Raw genomic sequence first — 22,243 nt, 5'->3', positions numbered from 1 at the left:
AACTGACTGACAAACTCAGAGAAATGAATAACTAGAAACTGTTAAATGACTGTCTTTACTTTCCACCTCTGTCCTTACATGTTCTTACAGTGTAACAACTAAAGTAGAAAACTTTTGTTCTCTCTTAAGAGAAGTAAACTGGAGAGAGAGAGAGAGAGAGAGAGAGAGAGAGAGAGAGAGAGAGAGAGAGAGAGAGAGACAGAGACAGAGAGAGACAGAGACAGAGACAGAGACAGAGACAGAGACAGAGACAGAGACAGAGAAGTAAACTGATGAAGGCAAGAGTGAGTCAATCCTCTTTGCTCTGGGAGAGAAATGAATTCTATAAGGATTTTCTTACAGACCAAGCAAGGTCAATGTACATGAAAATTTGTGTGAATCCTAGGGATCAATTTTCATTCTGCAGGTTGCATAGTTTAACTTGTAGTTCCACAAACATTCACCGTTAGCTGGTGGATGTACACTCTAACAGGAGTGTGCAGGAGCACAAAGAAAGACATTATCCTACCCCACGCCTGAAGGTACTGATCTACACAAATACACAGATGACCTGTCTGACAGCAGAGCTTTAAGGGAAAGTATGGGTGAGATGAATGACTATGCACCCTGATAGTTGCTGTACTTGCCCATCTTCAGTGTCTCTGATACTCTGAGTTGGAGTTATTATTTATTTAGCTATTGGGAAAGTCCTAATTTTTGTTTTAGTGGATTTGATTATTGTTATTACTATTTGAGACATGGTCTTATGTGTCCCAAGATGACTTTGAAGCTATACAGCCATAGATGACCTTGAACTGTTCTGCCTGTCTCCAAAGTGCTAGAATTACATGAATGTACCATCCTGCCTGGTTTATGTGGTGCTGTGGATTAAACCCAGGGCTAGATGGTAAGAAAGATCCTGTCTGACCCCTACTCACTCCTCCCTAAAAAACTCAACCAATGAACCACAAAAAGTGCCTTTCTTGAGAAATGTGTGTCTTTTTTTCACATGAAAATAAAGACATAGCCCTGCCAGGCATAGTGGCACACATTTAATCCAGTACTTGAGAGGCAGAGGCAAGTGGATCTTGTGAGTTCCAGGTGAGCCTGACCTACAGAGTTAAGTTCTAGAACAGCCAGGGCTGTATAGTGAGACCCTGCCTTAACAAACACACACCAAAACCAAAATGAAACAGAAAAGCACAGGCCTTTTGCCAATATGGTAAATCCTAGAGTCCCTGCACAATTTTATTTTTACTGATAAAATATATGAGTCTCTACTGCATGCATATGGGTGCTCATAGAAGCCAGAAGAGGGTGTCGGATCCCCTGGAACTGGACTTATACACTGTTGTGAGCTGCCTGACACAGGTGCTGGGGCTGAACTCAGATTCTCTGGAAGAGCAGTGAGTGTTCTTACCCACTTAGCCAACTCCCTGGAGCCCTGTAAAAATTGAAAAGGACTAGTTGAGCATTGTAGTACACGCCTGTAATCTCAGAACTTGAGTTGCCAGGGCAAGAGGACCACAAGTATATAGCCTGGGCTTCAAAGGCAATTCCAACCCAGCAGACTAGATAGTGATATATTCCCTCAATAAATATGTACATAAAATAATTTTTTTAAACTGGAAAGTTGGGAAGAGCTTGGGATGCATCTCAGTGATAAAATATTTTCCTAGCATAGGTGAGGCCCTGAATTAAATTTCCAGTATTTGAGGGCAGGAGGGTTTGTGGGGGGGTGGGGTGGGGGTGTAAAAGTAAAACAAAAAGAGAAAAGAGAACAAAAATAATTTGGAAAGGAAAATAATTTTGCTTTTACTTATTGTGCTTGTATAAAATTTTTTGGGGTGACGTTTTGAGACAGGGTTTCTCTGTAGCTTGGGAGACTGTCCTAGAACTCGCTCAGTAGATAGGCAAGCCTTGAACTCACAGGGATCCGCCTGTCTCTACCTCCCGAATGTACCACCACCACCACCGCCTGGCTGTGCTTGTATAAAATTTTTAATGGATACGTAGCAGACATACTTGATTTGAAGAAGACAGGATATTTAACTACATATACAATGTTCTGTTTTACTCCCTGAGTTAAGAATCTAGGATCACTTTCATTTAGCACCAAGTTCGATACAGACTTCTTTTTGAGAAAGGAAAAAAAAGAGAGGATGCAAGTCCTTACAGTATTTTTATATCATAGCATTGACAGATAAGGACTCTGACCTATGAGATCAAAGGTCCAAAGTTCAACAGCAGAGAAAATGCCATGGAATCTATGGGTATTCGATAAATATTGATCAATGGCAGTGACAAAGTAAAGTTATTGTGTCTGGGGATAATGGAAAAATACAAAAGATAATATGATGTCTCCTGGAGGGAATTACTGTGACTGAAGCATCATTAAGGAAGCCTTGGGTAGATGGTGATTGGGCAGAGCTATTACTCTGGCTATAGTAGCTGTGGAACTAACTAGCCTTACAACTAATTGGTCATTTAGACTATCTTTAAAGTAAGTATCCCCCACTGAGACCTAATAGACTATGCATTGATCAACAATCGATGAAGCTGTTAAAATGATTGGGTTGGCTATACTGTGGCCTAGTAATTTATTGCCCATAGAAAGACTATTGGATTACTCTAAATGTCACTGTGAAACTCAATTTTTGGAAGAACAATGCAAGTTTGAAAGAAGGGGTAAGTTTCAACAATTTGACTTCAATGTTACAGGATTTACTGCAAGAGAATAATATTTCAGCTGACTAAGGTGAACTGTTAGCACAGCCCATTAATCACCACACTTTTTTCTTGTTATCAGTCATAGGGTTTTGTAAAAGAACCAGAGAAAGAACCAATGTTCGGTAAGAATGTTTATGAAGGCAGACTCTTTTAAGAAGGCAATTCAAAGTAACAGAAACTACGCGTTCAAAGTCCTTGCGTGTACGTACAGGCGTATACACTTATGCGTGCACACAGAAAGGGCAGAGATTGACGTTAGGAGTTTTTCTGTCACTCTGAGTCTCATCTTTTGAAACAGGATAGTTCACTAAACCTGAGGTTTATCAATAAACTATACCAGTCAGAAAGCAGATCTCATTTCCATCTCCCAGGGCTGGGGTTACAGCTATCTGCCACAATGCCCAACTTTTTGTGTGGATGCTGGAGCCTGAACTCAGCTCCTTATGTTTGTGCAGCCAGTGCTGTAACCCTCTGAGCCATTTCCTTAGCCCCTAAGACTCCAAAATCTTAACGTACTATGGATTATATGACTTTCTCTCATTTGTAGAGTTTGTTGCTTCTCTATGAGAATTGGTACAAGGGTACCTGCTAGCTTAGAATAAGGTTGTTTTCAACACCAAACCTTTTTATACACACTTTGAAATTTTTTATGTGTCTTAACAGTATTTTATTAAACCCTTAGATGTTAAATGTGGGAACATATCCCTAACAACATATTATCCATAATTAAATACAAGACTCTTACTCAAGAGTTGGACATAAGAGTACTTGCCTATAACAGCACTTAGGATGCTCAATCAGAAAATTAGTGAGTCTAAGGTCAACTTGGGCTATACAGCAAGTTTTAGGCTAGCCTGGATTACAGAGTCATACCCTGCCCTCAACAATACTCACACTGAGCAGTGATGAGCGGACATTACACATTGAGCATGAAAAGCATATGCCTGTAATCCCAGTATGCAGGAGACAGAGGCAGGAGGACAACTGCAAATTCAAGTCTTGACTGGTATGCCTGCCTAGCAAAGTCTAGGGGGTGCCCAGCAAATTCTAAAGTCAACCAGGGCTGCATAATGAGATTTTGTTTAAAAACAAACAAGACCTCAGTTGACATGTGCCTTTAATCCCAGCATTAGGGAGGAAGAGGCAGGCAGGTCTTTATGAGTTAAGGCCACCCTGGGCAAGTTCCAGGACAGCCATGACTACAAAGTGAGATCCTGACTCAAAAACAAACAACAAAAGGGGAGAAAAAAAAAAGCAAGAAAGCAAAAGCAGCCAGACAGTGGTGTCACACACCTTTATGCCAGCACTCAGGTTCAGAGGCAGGTGGATCTCTGTGAGTCTGAAGCCAGCCAGGTCTACAGAGGACCTGAATCCAATTCCCAGCACCTGCATGGCAGCTTACAGCTGTTTGTAACCTCAGTTTAAAAGGACCTGACATCCTAAAAATGACACACATGTAGGAAAAACACCAATGCTCATTAAAAAAATATTTAAAAATTCACATAAACATGTTAAGTGAATCTATGGTAGATTTTCATTGCATAATGCAGGAGTTATGGTTTTCAACTATGTATATCATAATCACACTACATTTTTAAATAAGGCCCCAAGTACCAATAATTCAGATAAAAATCAAGAGCTGAGCACAGTGGTACATGCAATAAATCCCAGCATTTGGTAAGCAGAAGCAGCCAGACGTCTGTAAATTCTAAAGGAGGTAAGAGCCTGTCTCAAAATAAATAATAAATATTGAAAAATTAATACCTGGCCGGGCGGTGGTGGCGCACGCCTTTAATCCCAGAACTTGGAAGGCAGAGGCAGGTGGATCTCTGTGAGTTCAAGGCAAGCCTGGTCTACAAAACTACAGAGAAACCCTGGCTCAAAAAAACAAAACAGAAAAACAAAAACAATACCTGAATCAGAAGGTGAATTTTAAAACAACCATTTAAATGTAAAGCAGAAAACTGACATACTTGATAACACTAGTCTGAAACACAGTAAAAGATTGTACCTGAAGAATATACTGTGTGAGGTCAACTGCTTCTTTTTTTTCATGTACAAGCAGAGTTTCTTTATCTTCTACAGTAATAATATTAACTTCTCCACGACGTACTTCCCTCACACCTAACGGCCGTTTGCGAACACAAACTCTGATTTTCTCCATTTCAGTCCACGGATTCTCTGAGGTGATCTGTCTGATATATGTTTACAGAAAGACGTTAATTCTTAATAAAAGAATTCAAGTTTGGAGACAAGGTAGTGCAGGCTGGCTTGGGGCTCCCGTCTCTCTTGCCCTCACCTCCCATGTGAGGGATTATAGGCCTACACCCCCAGACCACGCTCATGTAAACAATTCCACATTAAATGTCAGCAATGAGAAAGTCTTTACTGGGAAACCTCTGGTTTCTATCCCTTACCTACTCCACCTCATTCTTTGACCTCCCCTTCCCCCAAAAGAAGAAGAAAAAGGCTAATAACTAAACTGTTATTTTATTTTTTGGTTTTTCCAGACAGGGTTTCTCTGTGTTGCTTTGGAGCCTCTCTTGACATTCCCTCTGTAGACCAGGCTGACCTTGAACCCTGCCTCTGCCTCCCGAGTACTGGGATTAAAGGCTCGTGCCACCACTGCTCAGCTAAACTCCGTTATTTTAGCTCTAAGACATGTGTGGTTGGCTTCTAAATATAGCCTCCTAGTGTTTTCTGTGCCCCCAAACTCCAGTTGATTACTCATCAGAATCTATCCATACGCTGCTACTAGGACTCCAAGGCCTCCCCAAAACCCAAATCTTACACACTTAACATTTTTCTTGATCATTAATCTAAATTCTTGTTTGGTGTTTGGTGTGTATGAGACAACAGATTCTTTGGTAAAGCAGGCCCCAGTCATAGACCACTAAGCCCAGTTTATCTAATGCTGGGGTGCAAACCCAAGGTTTGGGGCATGATAAGTAAGCACTCTACCAACTGAAAGACAGTAAGAAAGAAAATAAGATCCATTTCCCCTCATTTTATTTCCCTAAAACTCTTTTCATAAGATTTTTGAAAGCAGTTTTAAAATTTTTATTATTATTATTATTTTGATTTTTCAAGTCAGGGGTTCTCTGTGTAGCTTTGTAGACCAGGCTGGCCTCGAATTCACAGAAATCCGCCTGCCTCTGCCTCCCAGGAGCTGGGAGTAAAGAAAGGCATTCGCCACCACTATCCAACAAGAAAGCAGGTGTTTTTATCAGGATTAATAGTTTTGGTCTATGTAAAAGAATGCATTAGCTAGACAAATTGTTCCCTCCTTTACACTTTAAAATTGATTTGATAGCCCCTTACAGAAACTTTAATAATAGGTTTTACAAAAAATCTAATACAAAATTATCCAGCTACCTAATTGCTTCATATAAATTCGGATTTTCTGAGCCTTCCAGCTAGCTGGAAATTTATTTATTTATTTTTGCCAGGATCTAAATTAATTTTTACAAGAAACAAACAAAATTTCCAATAAACCATAGTGCATGATTTTTAAGACACCTTAAAGCATGTTTTACTGCTTTAATTAAAACATGAAACTAGGGGCTGGAGAGATGGCTCAGAGGTTAAGAGCACTGACTGCTCTTCCAGGAGTCCTGAGTTCGATTCCCAGCAACCACATGGTGGCTCACAACCATCTACAATTCAATTTGGTGCCCTCTTCTGGCATGTAGGAAGAACAGTGTATATGTAATAAATAAATAAATCTTAAAAATAAATATGTAATAAATAAATAAATATATTTAAAAAAACATGAAACTAATGTATCATTGAGGCATGAGACTTAATGATGAGCATATGCTTAATCTTTTACAAGAACAAAAGAAAGTTTTAACCTATTATTTTGTAATCTACTCTACTTTCTAGTTTTATATTATTATCTGTTCCTGTATAAAATCTACTTTTTTTTTTTTTTTTTTTTTTTTTGGTTTTTACGAGACAGGGTTTCTCTGTATTGTTTTGGAGGCTATCGGTCCAGCCCAGCCTAGAACTCACAGAGATCCGCCTGCCTCTGCCTCCCGAGTGCTGGGATTAAAGGTGTGCACCACCACCGCCCGGCCTACTTTTTGTTTTAATGTTATACTCTAATCCACTATTTTAACAGGGTTTTGGGTCAAAATCTCTAGATCCTTAGCATTAATAACCTAATCATAGGACACTAATCAAAGAGGCCAGAAAACGCTGAGTCCTTTTTTCTTTTTCTTTGGGGACTGTCTTGCAAAGGTCTTGCAGTGTTGCCTGAGCATCCACAGAGCTAGGATCACACAGTACTACCATGGCCAGCTAGTCATTTTTAGAATTGTGCAGGGATTCCAGGATGAAATCACATGGACAGAGGACAAAGGCTCATGGTTTGTGGTTTTTAAGTTAAGAGGCAAAACGCAAAGTGTGCTCTTTTCCTTGGGTACCTTTTAGTTCGTTTGTTTTTGAGATAGGGTCTTCCTATGTGGCCAAGGCCGGCTGAAGCTCATTAGCCTCTTGTCTGTCTTGTGAGTGCTGGGTTTGTGGTGTGCCCACCATGCCTGGCACAAATGGTTATATGTGTCTCTTACCCTGACCCCTAACATCTAAGAGCCTGCAGATATCTTAATTATCTTCATACCTCGAGTCAGACATCTCAGTTATTACTTAATATTTGTAATATAAATGTAATGGCAATATTTAAACTAAAAACATACTATAAGTCATGATGTGTTAAGCAGTGGAAAGTAGTATTTTTATAAATAATTCTAATTTACAGTTTTCTGTATTGCTCAATGAAACACAAAAATAGTAAAAAGTTTGCTCTCCTTTACCTTTCATATTTACAATCTATAATTAAAGAAGAAAAATAGGACTAAATCCTCTGTGCTCTGCTAGAACAAGCATTTCAAATTACTATAGGTACTTTCACTTATAAAACAAGGAGAAATGGCTGAGTGGTTAAGAGCACGGGCTTCTCTTTCAGAGGATCCAGGTTCAATTCCCAGCACCCACATGTGGCTTAGTTACCTGTCTGTAACTCCACTCCACTCCCAGAGTATTTGACATGTTCTTCTGGCCTGCATGGGCACCAGACACACATGCAGTGCACAGTCATATAGGCAAAACACTCATACACATAAAATTAAAAAAATTAAAACCTAAAATCATCTAGCTTGGGAGAATAAAAGAACTTTACCTAATATAAGACCAGAGGTAAATACTTTATCTTGCCACAGGTGGTGGTGGCGCATGCCTTTAATACCAGAACTCAAGGCAGAGATGGGGTATGTGTGAGTTCAAGGCCAGCCTTGTATACAGAGTGAGTCCCGGGACAGCCAGGGCTATCCAGAGAAGCCCTGTATTCAAAAAGACACAGAGACACAGAGAGAGACCCAGAGACACAGACAGAGACACAGAGAGACAGAGAGAGAGAATTTATTTTCTCATAACTCATATATATTACTTTCATAATAACACAAGTAATATATTTTTAAAAAACATATTTTCTATTATATCATTGTTAGCATTCGGGAACTACTGAGTATTTCACCTCTCAGGAATCTTTTTTAAAATTCTATCTTGAAGTACTAGGTGAAAATAGCTTACTGTCATTCTGATTCACAACCTCTGATTGAGATCAAAAGGTCTTACTCTTTGTAATCACCAAAACCCATCTGTTTTTCCAGAGCTGCATTTAAAAAAAAAAATCGCAGTCAATTTCAGGATCCTACTTCAATTGTGCAGACGACCATCCTACTTGTTCAAAGAACTACTTAATTTAACTACCTGCTCTCTGGCCTTACATAAGCTGTAGGGCATCTGGCTCCTATGAATTTGATGGCCTTTAAAGAACATCCTGCTGGGTGGTGGTGCACGCTTTTACTCCCAGCACTTGGGAGGCAGAGGCAGGTGGATCTCTGTGAGTTCCAGGCCAGCCTGGTCTACTGAGTGAGTTCCAGGACAGCCCCCAAAGCAATCCAGAGAAACTCTGTCTCGAGAAAAAAAAAGAAGAAGAAGAATATACGAGGTGTGTCATGCTACATAGACAGCAGACCCTGGGAAGCAGCAGTTGTTTGTTTATCTGGAAAGCTCCACTCTCATTATTCTGTCTCTACCCACTTACCTTGACTGTTAATGCAAAACTTGCTAACTATCATTCATATGTTACAGTCAATTACTGGGAATAAAGAGTACTTGTACTCCTCTGGTCACAAAGGAGAAATCTATCTTTGCCTCTCCCAAAAATGTAAAAATAATTACCTGACACAAGAATGAGGGATTCCATAGTTATACCCCAAAACATGAGAGACTCTTTGAATAACAGGGATATCACCATTTCCTAGTTTTGGAGAAAAGTAATTTGATGAAAAGAGGGGAGTGTCAGTTTCTGTTTGCATATAAGCACCAGCAGCAGAGGCATTCAGGGTTCTTATTTTTGTCCGGTCCTGGGAGTCATCAGGTAGCATGTGTCCCAGCACTTTCGACTTCTGCTCCTCTACAGAGAAGCCTGATAAGTTGCACACTTCGCTGCAGACTGTTCTGGCTTTGCTACCAGCAGGAGAATCAAAATGCAGTTGTCTTCGGGGACCAGATCTAAATTCCTGAGACTTGCTGTACAGGCTGCTTGTCTGAAGAGGGTGCTCTGGGCTACTAAGGGCTTCATCTTCCTCCTGCATAATCTTAATGATTTTGATAAGTTGGAAAAGACGTTTGCGGTCATTCATATCATGGACTCCCAATTTGGAATAGTCCTTCATTGTAACCTTGGCTAACTCATCTATTTTCTGAAGACCAAGTGCAGTAAAATGAGGATAATACTGTGCAAGTTCAGCTTCACAAAGACATTCATATAACCAGGATGCCATTTTTGCGACTAGGTTTATATGAACTCTGAAGAAAAAGAGAAAAAGAAGTCATCTATATGAAGTCAACAGAATATTCCTTTACAAATTAAAACACTGCCGGGCGGTAGTGGCACACACCTTTAATTCCAGCACTCGGGAGGTAGAGGCAGACAGTGAGTTCGAGGCCAGCCTTGTCTACAAAGCTACACAGAGGAACCCTGTTTCGAAAAACCAAAAAACAAACAAAAGAACGAAGCAAAAAACAAACCCTAAAACATCGACAAATATGCAAAAAATGTTTATCATCTCAAGTTTCCTATGTACGTTTCTTCTGAAATGATTCATTAAACAGTAGAGTTTATAAGCAAAGGTATTTTATATATAGCATATGAGCTAACAATTATAATTTGTTCATTTGTTTGATGTTTTTAATTATATGTTTAAGTAAATAAACGGACACAGACATAACATAAATCACTTACTTACTGCTTGGGAGTTCCTTCTAACTCTTCAGTGTCTGCTTAACACTGCAATACACTGCTGAAATCCTGTTCCCAACTGCTGATTGTAGCAGGACTAATTTTAGATGTTCAACTCAATGTCAAGGCATGTTGCACAACTGTTTCCTATGATTAATGAACAAAGGCTAAGGAGTCTTTCAGAATAGAAAGCAGAATAAAATAGCAACCACAAGGATAATAAACCAACACAGTCAGAGAAAATTGCATTTTTATCTGCTGTGTATTGATAAGTTAGATAGAAGTAAAAACAACCAATTCAGAATCAATGCATTCAGTATTTCAGATAATTCTAAAAGGTATTCAGTCACAGATGTCTACCTGAACAGAATATTAATCAAATAATTTTCCTAGGAATTAGTACTACAGTCACAACTTAAACAACTATACAATAAAACAGTTAAAACCAGCAATCTAATTAAACACTAACAAGTGATGTGGCAATACAAAACCTTTGTCTATTATAAGTCAGAATTCTGAGTTGTTCTCCATTATTCCTGTTAATCAAGCTCAAGTTCCTAAGAATATTAAAAAATATTGCGTTTTAAATATTCAATCAATACTTTGAATGTGTGTATGTATGTTCGTGTGTCCCTGCTTGCACATGCACACATGACTGCAGTGCCAGAAAAGGGTGTCCGAGTCCCCTGGAGATGAAATGCTAGACCTTGACATGAATCCTCTGGAAAAATAGTACACACACTGTTAACCATTGCACTGTGTCCTCAACCTCTGTTCTGTTCGTTTTGAGGAGGGTTTTTCTGTGCAGCCTGGGCTGCCCTGGAACTCACAGGCTGGCATCCAACTCAGAGAGATCGCCTGCCTCTGCTTCTGAGCGCTGGGATTAAAGGTGTGCACCAGCCAGCCTGTTTTTTGTTTTTGTACATCGAATAGAGTATAGGCTGGTTTGGAGTTTTCTCTACAGTCCAGGTTGGCCTCAAATTTATGGTAATCCCCTTGCCTTGGTCTCCCAATCTCTAGGATTGGGCACCACCATGTCTAATTAAAAAAAAAAAAAACGCCTAAATTATTATGTATTTTATGTGTATGAGTGTTTTGTCTGTATGTATTTCTGAGCACCACATGTGTGCCCGATGTCCATGAAGGCCAGAAGAGGGCAATGGATCCCTTGGGACTAAAGTTACAGACTGGAGTTATGAGCTGTCATGCAGGTGCTTAGAATTGAATCCAAGGGCTGGAGAGATGGCTCAGAGGTTGAGAGCACTGACTGCTCTTCCAGAGGTCCTGAGTTCAATTCCCAGCAACCACATGGTGGCTCACTACCATCCATAATGAGATTTGGTGCCCTCTTCTGGCGTGCAGACATACATGGAGGCAGGCTGTTGTATTCATAATAAAGAAATCTTAAAAAAAAAAAAAAGAATTGAATCCAAGTCCTTAGCAAGAGCAGCCAGTGCTCTTAACTGTGGGGCCATCTCTCCAGCACCTTATATTTTCTTTTTCAAAATGGTCTGGTCCTTCAGTTTTCAAAACTCAAGTAACTATTGAAAAGTTGCTTTCATTTTAATTTATTTTTGTCCTTTTTAGGAGAAACAGTGTGTGTGGGTACATGTATGTAAGCTTAAAGACAGGATAATAAGGACAACCAAGGAGCGCTGAATAACTAAATTTGGAGCAAATACTATTTAGGCAAAACAAAAGACCAAAGGATCCGAGTAACACATCCTAAACTGATCCTGACATCATCTATCAGTGATAGTTTCCCCTCTGCAAAAGCCCACAAAGTTTTGCAGTCCTTCCATCAAGGGTAGAGTCTATTTCCTTCCCACAATGCATCTAGAATAGCTTTCTAATTTCTTTGGGGGCAATAGAATGCCGTGAAATAGACTGCCATGCCTAGGTCTAGAGAGCCATCACAGCTTTTACCTTTGTTAGAATTCTACTGCCATGTGAAGAAGTTTAGCCAATAGCCAGGCGCTCATACACTACTACTACTACTACTACTACTACTACTACTACTACTACTACTACTTCTTTGATGGCCAAAAACAGATGTACAAGAGAAGCCATCTTAGACTGTCCAACTGGAGTGGTGACTCTAGATTAATGGTTCGCAACCTTTCCAATGATGTGACCCCCCTCAACTACAAAATTATTGTTGTTGCTAGTTCATAAACTTAATTTTGTTACTGCTATGAATCACAATGTAAATATCCGTTTTCTGACACTTTTATGTGACGCCTGTAAAAGAATGATTTGACCTTCCCCAGCTCCCAAGGGGTTAAGACCCACAGGTTAAGAACCAATGTTTTGAGCCACCAAGTTTTGGGCTAGATCATTATGTGACAGTGGTTATAAGTTTGATTGCCCTAAAAATCCTGGGGTGGGGCAGGGTCTCACTGTATAGCACTGTCTAGCCTGGAACCCACTATTGTAGATCAGGCTGGCCTTCAACTCACTGAGGCATACCACTGCCTCCCCACTTTTGGGATTAAAGGTGTGAGCCCCATACCTGCCCAATGATCTTTTTACTGCTTCCACCGTGCTTTTCCAGAATGTCACACAGTTGGAAGCAAGCAGCATGTCAGCTTTTAGACTGGCTTTTTCATTTCTTAATTTATATAAATTTCCTCCCCATCTTTTTATGGCTTGTTAGCTCATTTCTTTTCACCGCTGAAACCCATTTCACATGTGAATATCCCCTGGTTTATTTGTTCACTTAATGAAGGACATCTTAGAGGCTTACAGTTTGGGTAATTATGAATACGGCTTCTATAAACATCTATGCAGTTTTCACATGGACATAATTTTCAACTCCTTTATATAAATACCAAGGTTCATGATTACTGGATTGTATAAGACATGCTTAGTTTTATAAGAAACTGCCAAACTACCTCCTTAAATGGCTGTACTATTTTCATTCCTACAAGCAATGAATGAGAACGCCAGTTGTTTCTTCTCATTTGTCATTTTGTGTGTGCCACACCCATCTTCTCAAGACAGCTCAAGAACTTTACCCCAAAATGAGATTTTCATCTCTAAGTTAAAAAAATATGTATTTATTACATGTACAGTGTTCTGCCTGCATGTATGCTTGCAGGCTAGAAGAGGGCACCAGATCTCATTATACATGGTTGTGAGTCACTATGTGGTTGCTGGGAGTTGAACTCAGGACCTCTGGAAGAATAGTCAGTGCTCTCAGCCAGTGCTCTCAACCTCTGAGCCGTCTCTCCAACCCCATCTATATTTTTTCTATCATTTTATCCCCAACACATTATACAGTATCAAAACTAAACCAACCAATCCCTTTTACTGTTTTATTTTTCTTCTTCACTAGAATATCTGTCTTTGCTAGAAGGACACTGTGTTTTTCTATCATGAAAGACATGGGCCCTAACAGGGAATACACAGTACTCTGTGCTTCAATAACCATAACTGCATCTAGTATTTACTGAGCATTTAATATATAACAGACACTGTTCTGGGCATTGTATTTGTTCATCTCCATACAATCCTATAAAGGAGGTAACTGTGTAACAAGTTAAAATCACTTAATGTTTCAAAAACTCACTTTTTTCAACTGTGAATTAGGAATGCCATAGAAGCTGGGCATCTGAAATCCCAACCATGAGACAAGCGGAATCACTGCAGTTCAAGGCCAGCCTGGGCTATATGAGACCCAATGTTTTTGGTTTGTTTGTTTAAAAAGCTATCTGGGAACTGGAGAGACAGTTCAGTTAGTAAAGTGTCTAACTTGCAAACATGAAGACCTGAATTTGGTCCCCTTAAAAAAAAAAAAGCCAAGTGTGGTAGTGTTTGAGCTGTCAGTGCTGGGGAGGTGGGAACAGGAGGCTTTCTGGAACTCACTGGCCAGCCAAACTGACTGAATCCCAAAGTTCCAGATTCAATAAAAGATCCTGTGCCAGACAGAGCTCTGTCTTAAGAAAGAAAAACAGGAAAAGTTGGAGAACTTAGGGAGACACTCACTGCTGACTTCATGAGCATGTGCACATCCCTCCACCCCTCAAACAGGTGTGAGTTGGTGTGGTGGTTAGACCTATAATCCAAGCACTTGGGAGGTTGACATAGGACTGCCTTGAGTTTGGCTGGTCCTAGCAACAAAGCTACAGAGAAAGTTTGAGGTCAGTTTGAACTACATAATGATACCTTGACTCAAGACACTGAAGGGGGAAAAAAAGGCAATAGAATCCCTAAATTCTTCAGATTGAATATGGGAATAATTTTAAGGGTTGAGGGTTGGAGCTCAATTTATATCATGCTTGACTAACATGCATAAAGCCCTAGATTTGCTCCTAAGCGCTGCAAAACTCTAGGCATGGTAACATGTACCTATAATTCCAGCACTTGGAAGGTAGAGGCAGGCATATCAGAAGCTCAAGACATTCTTGGTTACAGAGTGAGTCTGAGGCTTGCCTGCCTGAGTAATGGCTGGGACACATTCGGCGTTCCCGATTTAATAAGTGTTGGCAGTTATTATCATTGCTATTGTTATTTTTGCATTTCTCCTATCTCCACCGCCTAGCACAGGACCAAGAACAGAACTCATTCTACCTTCAGTGTTTTGGTTTAAGCAAATCGTAAGCAGCTGCACTCTCTTCTTGGCTCATCTTACCCACGGGAACAGACTGTAAGTGCTATGCACAAGCTGTGCAAGATTCTGTATTTTGCACACCAATTCCCTTGGTGCCATACCGAACATTTCTCAGTTCAACTCTGATAATGACAGCTTCCACTGCATTCCTAATAAGTAAATGAGACTAAAATTTTAATTTTATAAACCTTGTATAACCTATAAGATCACGGGAAGAGAAAAACGTAATAATAACTTTTTAAAATAGAAGTAATTTGAACATGCATATTAAGTAGCCATGGTCAGGCGTCTAGCACAGCGGCAGCCACCCCACCTTTCTGGGCACTATAGTCAGCCTATGGTCCTTGTTTTCAAACATGTTTCTCTGCAATCACAGTCCATTTTACAGAGGTTTATCCCCTCCTTTAACTCATGAAATAGGCTTCAGAATCACTCCTGCAGCTGAAAACAAAAACATCTGAACTCTACCTGAGCCACACACACACACACACACACAAAACCAAAACAACAACAAAACCACAAAATAAACTTCCAGATGCACTGAAAATTTTGCTCAGATGAAAATTTTCTTTACTCATCTATCTCTGTCAAAAAGACAAATGTAAAGGCAGTGGAGTGCATGCTTAGTGTGAGCAAGGCCCTGGATGCTGGAGGTAACTGTTCAGAGTTAAGAGTGATTGCTGTTCAGGCAATGAAGTTCAGAGGCCTGGAGTTCAGATCCCAGCCCCACATAACAAACTGGGCAACCTGCAAATGCCTATAACTCTAGTTCTGAGGCATCTGATGTCTTTTAGCCTCTGCTCACCACAGGTATGTGCATATATACAAATATGCACACATCACAATATGTGCACACAGAAGTCAACTATTACACAGCAATAAGTATTGGTAGCTACTGTCTTTCCCAAGGTGATTTGTACATATCACTCACACAGTTGCACAATACATATAAAAATAAATTTTTATAGATGGGCAGTAGTGGTACATGCCACCTTTGATCCCAGCAAGTTCCAAGACAACCAAGGCTATACAAAGAAACTCTGTCTTAAACACATAAATAAACTTATTTTCATAAGCAAATTCACTACCCAGCAATTCTTTTTTTTTTTTTTTTTTTTTTTTTTTTTTTGGTTTTTCGAGACAGGGTTTCTCTGTATTGTTTTGGAGGCTGTCGGTCCAGCCTAGTCTTGAACTCATAGAGATCCGCCTGCCTCTGCCTCCCGAGTGCTGGGATTAAAGGCGTGCGCCACCACCGTCCGGCACTACCCAGCAATTCTAACTCTAGAAACATCCTACAGCTACTGTGTACAAATATCAAATAACAGAAGCACAAAGTCATTATATCACTGTTGATAACAGCAAAAGAAGAGACTGGTTACATGAATTACAGTTGTCTTTCATGTGGAATAATAATATGAAGCAATTACAAAACTTAACTAAACTCTCCAATATTTATTGAAGAAAAAGAAAGTTTTCCAATATATTGCTAAGTGAATAAAGATACAGAACTGCTCATAAAGGCATCATTTGTTAAAGAGAAAGTTAATTGATCTAAAACAGAGCTACATCTCTGCTTATCAGGCATAAATATCCTTAGCTGGTTGCACAAGTAATGACAGTAGTCTCTTGCAGAAAGGAGAATGAGTAAGTATTAGTGGGCGACCAAGAGAAGTAGACTATTACACAGCAATAAATGTTAGTAGCTATTGTCTCTCCTATTGTGATTTGTATTTCACTGATGTTTCCATTACCCAACAAGATCTTGAACACTGTTGTGCTTGTGCTTAATTCTGAAACTATTTTTAAAAATTATATATATTACTATTTTGTCTGAAATTATATCTGTGCATCATAAATGTGTTCCTGGTGCCCTCCGAGGTGAGGAAAAGGTCATTGGATCCCGGGAACTGGAGTTAACAGACAGTTGTGAGCCACCATGTGGGTGCTGGTAACTGAACCTGGGTCCTCCCAAGAGCAGCAAGTGCTCTTTAATCAATGAAGTATCTCTCCAACTCCATGATGCTATTATTAATTAAAAAACAACACTTTTGCCAGGCGGTGGTAGCGCACGCCTTTAATCCCAGCACTTGGGAGGCAGAGGTAGGCGGATTGCTGTGAGTTCGAGGCTGGACCGGACCGACAGCCTCGAAAACAATACAGAGAAACCCTGTCTTGTAAAAACAAACAAACAAACAAAAACAACACTTTTCAGGGTTGGAGACATGGCCCAGTGGGTAAAGTGCTTGCTGCACAAGCATGGAGACCTGAGTTTGGGTCTCCAGAACCCACATAAAAACTAGGTGTGACAGAACATGTCTGCAATCCTGGGAAACAAAGACAGGAGGATCCTCAACGCTTGCTGACCAGCAGTCTAAGCTCCAGTCTGACTCAAAAAATAAGTGGAGAGCTGGCAACCTGGTTCAGTGGGTAACAGAGCTTGCTGTACAGTCTAATGACTTTGAGTTTGATCTCCAGGGCCCACGTGGTGAGAGGAGAGAATCAATTCCAATAAGATGCCCTCTGGCTTCCACACCTTCCCTGTGCAACACATGTCTACACACAAAATAAATTAAAATGTATCAAAAATATATGCTAAATATAGAAATATAGGCAGAGAGCATTCTTATATTAAGATGTTAGATGAGACAGATCTTCATTTTAAATACCTGTCAATAACCCAAAGAATACTAATACAGATTACTAAATTAGGACACAAAAACCCAGCGCCCACCTGTGGTTCTTCACTTATCAAAACCTACCACACCTGCTTTCTTGATCAATTTTTTTCTTTCTTGAAATATTTTAAAGCAAACTGCAGATAAGTAAATTTTATCTGTAAATTCATTTTAGTACCATCATTATATATGGTTTATTACAGTTATAATAGTTAAAAGTATTCTTTGTTACCTTATATTCAGTCCATAGCCTTATATCCCCAATTACCATAAACATTTTTATCAATTTTTTTGTTTGTTTCAAGACAAGCTCTCCTTTGTAGCCCCGACTGCCCTGAAACTCGATATGCAGACCAAACTGGCCTCAAACACACAGAGATCCTCCTGCCTCCGCTTCCACAGGGCTGGGATTAAAGGTATATGCCACCATGCCCAGTAAAAACACTTTTTGAATATGCATTTTAAAATATCTTTTAAACTCTATTTACTATTAGCGAGTCTGTGTGAATGTGGTGTGCCCATGTCATGGTATGCAGGTGGGGGTCAGTTCTCCCCATCCACCCTGGGCCCCAAGACTGAAACCAGGTAGCCAGACTTTTGTAGCAATGTTTTTACCCAATAAGCTGTCTTGCTGACTCTAAAATAACTTTTTACAAAAATACATTTTGTTCAAATCAGAATCCATACAAACTCCACAAACTTGAAGGCTATGTTTGAGGTTTTTTCCTGTAAAGCAGTCTCATGTCCCTCTCTCAGCTCAAACTTCATCTCCTTTTCTTTCTGTTCCTCTGACTTCTTATAGAAAGACAAAATAAGTATGTTCCAAGCATAGAGCTTAATACTAAAGAAATCATTCACTGCTTATTTGAAATTCAAATTGAATTTTGTTTGGTCTAAATCTGGCAAGCCTACGTTAGAAGCAGCATCTACATTTCTGGCAAATGCTCTGTTGGTGTTATTTAACAGGTTTCATGCACATCGAATCAGAACATACACAAAGTCTGTGAGGACTGCAGCCGGATCCCCTTGCTGAGAGATTCTTTCTTTAAGTTGAGAGAGTTGGTGATCAATACCTCCTTACTTATTTCATTAGGAGTCACAAACTGGTGACTTTCTGATCCTCTCCTTTAAGAAATTCTCCTTAGACTACCTTTCTGGGGACTAGAGAGATGGTTCAGCATTTCAGTGCACTTCTGCTCTTGTGGAGAATTTGATTCATCTCCTAGGTACAAACATGGTGGCTCACAACTGGCAATAACTCCAGCTCCAGGGGATCCAACACCCTGTTCTGCCCTCCAACAGCACCAAACATATAAGTGGTACACATACATACATCCAAGTACTTAAACATACTCATAAAAGACCTGGGAGGTGCCAGTGCATTTCTTTGTTTAATCCCAGCACTTGGGGAGTTCAAGGCCAGCACGGTCTACAAAGTGAGTTCCAGGACAGCCAAGGAACTCTGTTACACAGAGAAATACCCTCTATACTAGGAACTAAACCCTGGTCCTTTGCAAGAGTAGTAAGTGCGGTAACCACTGTGCCATCTCTTCAGCCCTCTTAATGGTAATTTTTTTTTGTATGTTTGTTTTGTTTTTAGAGACAGAGTTTCTCTGTATTGTTTTGGAGGCTGTCCTGGAACTTGCCCTGTAGACCAGGCTGGCCTCGAACTCACGGGAGATCTGCCTGCCTCCTGAGTGCTGGGATTAAAGGTGTGCACCACCAGCCCAGCTCAATTCTTTTTTTTAATGGTAAATTCTTAATTCCAGTGTGTAAGGAGGTGGATAAGAAGTAAAAAGACAATTACTTGTTATTCTGGCCTGAAGATCAGAGCTCAGAGCTAGTTAGCCATAGAGGCCAGGCAGTGGTAGCACACACTTTTAATTCTAGCACTTGGGAGGCAGATGGATGTCTGAGCTGAGGCCAGTCTGGTCTATGGAGAGAGATCCAGCACAGAGAAACCCTGTCTCACACACACACACACACACACACACACACACACACACACACACACACACACACACACACACAAGAAAGAAACAAACAGGATGAGAATTTTGAAAGCTAACCTAAGTTATAGCATGAATTCTAATTGTTCTTAATAATAAAAACTCTCACTTATCAGGGGATGAAAGTTGAAGGATCATAGAAGTAAAGGAGCTGCCATAAGAAAGACCTTTTACCTCTACTGCATCCTCAGACTATAACCTCAGACTGTAACCTCAGACAGCATCCTCAGACTATAACCTCAGACTGTAACCTCAGACTGACTCCTTCAGACTGCCTCCTCAGACTGTAACCTCAGACAGCATCCTCAGACTGCATCCTCAGACTGACTCCTTCAGACTGCCTCCTCAGACTGTAACCTCAGACTGCATCCTCAGACTGTAACCTCAGACAGCATCCTCAGACTGCATCCTCAGACAGCATCCTCAGACAGCATCCTCAGACTGACTCCTTCAGACTGCCTCCTCAGACTGTAACCTCAGACTGCATCCTCAGACAGCATCCTCAGACTGTAACCTCAGACTGCATCCTCAGACTGTAACCTCAGACTGCATCCTCAGACTGTAACCTCAGACTGACTCCTTCAGACTGACTCCTTCAGACTGCATCCTCAGACAACATCCTCAGACAGCATCCTCAGACTGTAACCTCAGACAGCATCCTCAGACTGTAACCTCAGACTGACTCCTTCAGACTGCATCCTCAGGCTGCATCCTCAGACTGCATCCTCAGACAGCATCCTCAGACTGCATCCTCATACTGACTCCATCTCCACAAATCTTCAGACTGCCTCTCTTGTCTCCTCCCACCTTATATTCCTCTCTCCACCCAACCATATCACTCCTGTCTTCACCTCCCTAGTCCATAATGAATCTGTGTGTTGACCAGAGTACCAAGTGACTTCCAAGATTGGAATTTAAGTCTTCTCATGTCTGACTCTTTCCATTACCACTGACAAGCCCAGTCACTTCCCCCTTAGCTGACCCCGATGCTCATCCCGGGAGTAGCTTACAGCTGTCACTACCAGAAAAATGAACTACAGATTAGTGAGCCCCAGAAAGAGGGAGGATGATCAGCAAGTTTTTTACATACTGGGTCTCCTGGTATTCACAGCACAAATATGTGGAGCTCTCCTTTGTGGCAAGCCTGGAGACTGTTAGTTCCCAGTTGTTGAGGTGACAATCAGAAATAGTCTTGGTATGCTAACAGCAAATTATCCTTAAAAAAAAAAAAATCAAGAAAGCAATTCCATTTACTGTAGCCTCAAAGGGGGGAAAAAAAAGAAAGAAAAAAGGGAGAGAGGGAAGAAAATACTTAGGGATAAATTTAACCAAAGAAATCAAAGACCTTGCTGGGCATGGTGTTGTACAACATTAACTCCAGCAATCTAGGGGCAGAGGCAGGAGGATCTCTGTGAGTTCTAGTTCCAGATCAGTGCCTGGTCTACATATCAAGGACAGCCAGGGCTACATAGAGACCTGTCTTTAAAAAAAATTATAGAAAGGAAGGAAGGAAAGTAGGAAGGAAGGAAGAAATAAGGAAAAAAGAAAGGAAGGAAAGACCTCCACAATGAAAACTATTAAAACATTGATGAAAGAAACTGAAGAGGCCGGGCAGTGGTGGCGCACGCCTTTGATTCCAGCACTCAGGAGGCAGAGGCAGGAGGATCTCTGTGAGTCTGAGACCAGCCTGGTCTACAAGAGCAAGTTCCAGGACAGCCTCAAAAGTCACAGAGAAACCCTGCCTCAAAACACCCCCCCCCAAAAAAGAAACTGGAGAGATCACTGAAAACTGGAAAAACTTTTTCATGGACCTTTTAGAAGAATCAACATTGTTAAAACAACCCAAAGCAAAGATTCAATACCAAAATAAAGAAATGAAACCCTATAAAAGACGCCAAGTCCAGATTAGCTTCAAACTATAAAACCTACCTGCTGTTAGAAATAAGTTTGGGGCTGCAAATAAAGGCTGCCACACCGATTGAAGTGTCTGGACAGAGCAAAACTTTACTCTGGATCAAGAGAGTGCACTGCTTGCAAAAGAAGAGCATGCGCACCAGGGCAGGAAGTGTGCCTGCTTTTTGTTTTGTCTTGTTTTGTTTTTTTCTGAGACAGGGTTTCTCTGTGTAGCCCCGACTGTCCTGGAAGTCGCCCTGTAGACCAGGCTGGTCTCACACTCACAGAGATCCACCTGTCTCTGCCTCCCGAGCGCTGGGACTAAAGGTGTGCACCACCTGGCATGCACCTGGTTTTGCTTCTAATTTAGGTAGTGGCTGTGTCTTTTCCTGGTTGGCCTGACCTCACAGTCTTTCTCCATAAGTTAGCTTTAAAAGAATTGGCATAAAGGAAATGAAGAAAAAGGGGATGGAAGACCCCTTAAATCATTCAAATTCCAAGACTATAACAGGGCCTTTGTGTAAACAAAGGCTTATTAACTAGGTGGTGGTGGGAGGTAATTTAAAACATTTGTATATAGTTTTAAAAGGTAGGGAAGATCAAAAGATTTGGATTTGTTATTAAAAAATTCTATGTTGTTTAACAGGAAGACTAATATTTAATGTTTCTTATGCTCCCAAGTGCTGAGTTTATAAATGTGCAGCCAGGTCTAGCCAGAGTCATTATTTTACAATCATATAATATGGAGACAAAACAGAGATTTCCTATATTGTGGAAATTTTACTTTTTCTTTCTTAGGACTTTGGAAACAAGTTGAAATGATTCTATTGTTTTTCATACCTGTTTTAAATGACAGCTGCTAATAAAAAAGAGGCATTTTCTGAGCATTTATACCAATAAGACTTATAGCAACCTAAAAATAAAAAAGCCCAAGTCTGTGAAACAACTATACACTGAATGACTCTGAAAATGTCAGCTGCTCGAAACCGTCCCAGGGGCAGATAGGATGGATCTTTGCTAAGTGTTTTTTCAGATTTAT

At 40.4% G+C, this 22,243-nt stretch overlaps 1 protein-coding gene across 5 annotated transcripts in view; it reads right to left on the bottom strand.

Moving 5' to 3' along the window:
• The window catches only part of Kif24 (kinesin family member 24), a 53,039-nt gene that overhangs the window by 26,357 nt on the left and 4,439 nt on the right, over window positions 1-22,243 (bottom strand). The window contains exons 1-5 of one of the 5 annotated variants that reach the window (XM_021232263.2): window positions 21,241-21,435; window positions 20,402-20,527; window positions 10,019-10,162; window positions 8,953-9,582; window positions 4,721-4,904 (exon numbers count right to left, since the gene is read on the bottom strand). In XM_021232263.2, coding sequence (XP_021087922.1) covers window positions 4,721-4,904; window positions 8,953-9,557 — 789 coding nt within the window. In that variant the 5' untranslated portion in view covers window positions 9,558-9,582; window positions 10,019-10,162; window positions 20,402-20,527; window positions 21,241-21,435. Of the gene's footprint in view, window positions 1-4,720; window positions 4,905-8,952; window positions 9,583-10,018; window positions 10,163-20,401; window positions 20,528-21,240; window positions 21,436-22,243 lie in introns of those variants that run through there. The other 4 variants (XM_021232264.2, XM_013119549.3, XM_021232265.2 and 1 more) reach the window with 4 other exon arrangements.

This window comes from Mesocricetus auratus, unplaced genomic scaffold (genome assembly GCF_017639785.1).
Source record: "Mesocricetus auratus isolate SY011 unplaced genomic scaffold, BCM_Maur_2.0 Super-Scaffold_6730, whole genome shotgun sequence".
Lineage (NCBI taxonomy): Eukaryota > Metazoa > Chordata > Mammalia > Rodentia > Cricetidae > Mesocricetus > Mesocricetus auratus.
The sequence above is the reverse complement of the archived record's forward strand: the minus strand, read 5'-3'. Positions and strand labels throughout refer to the sequence as shown.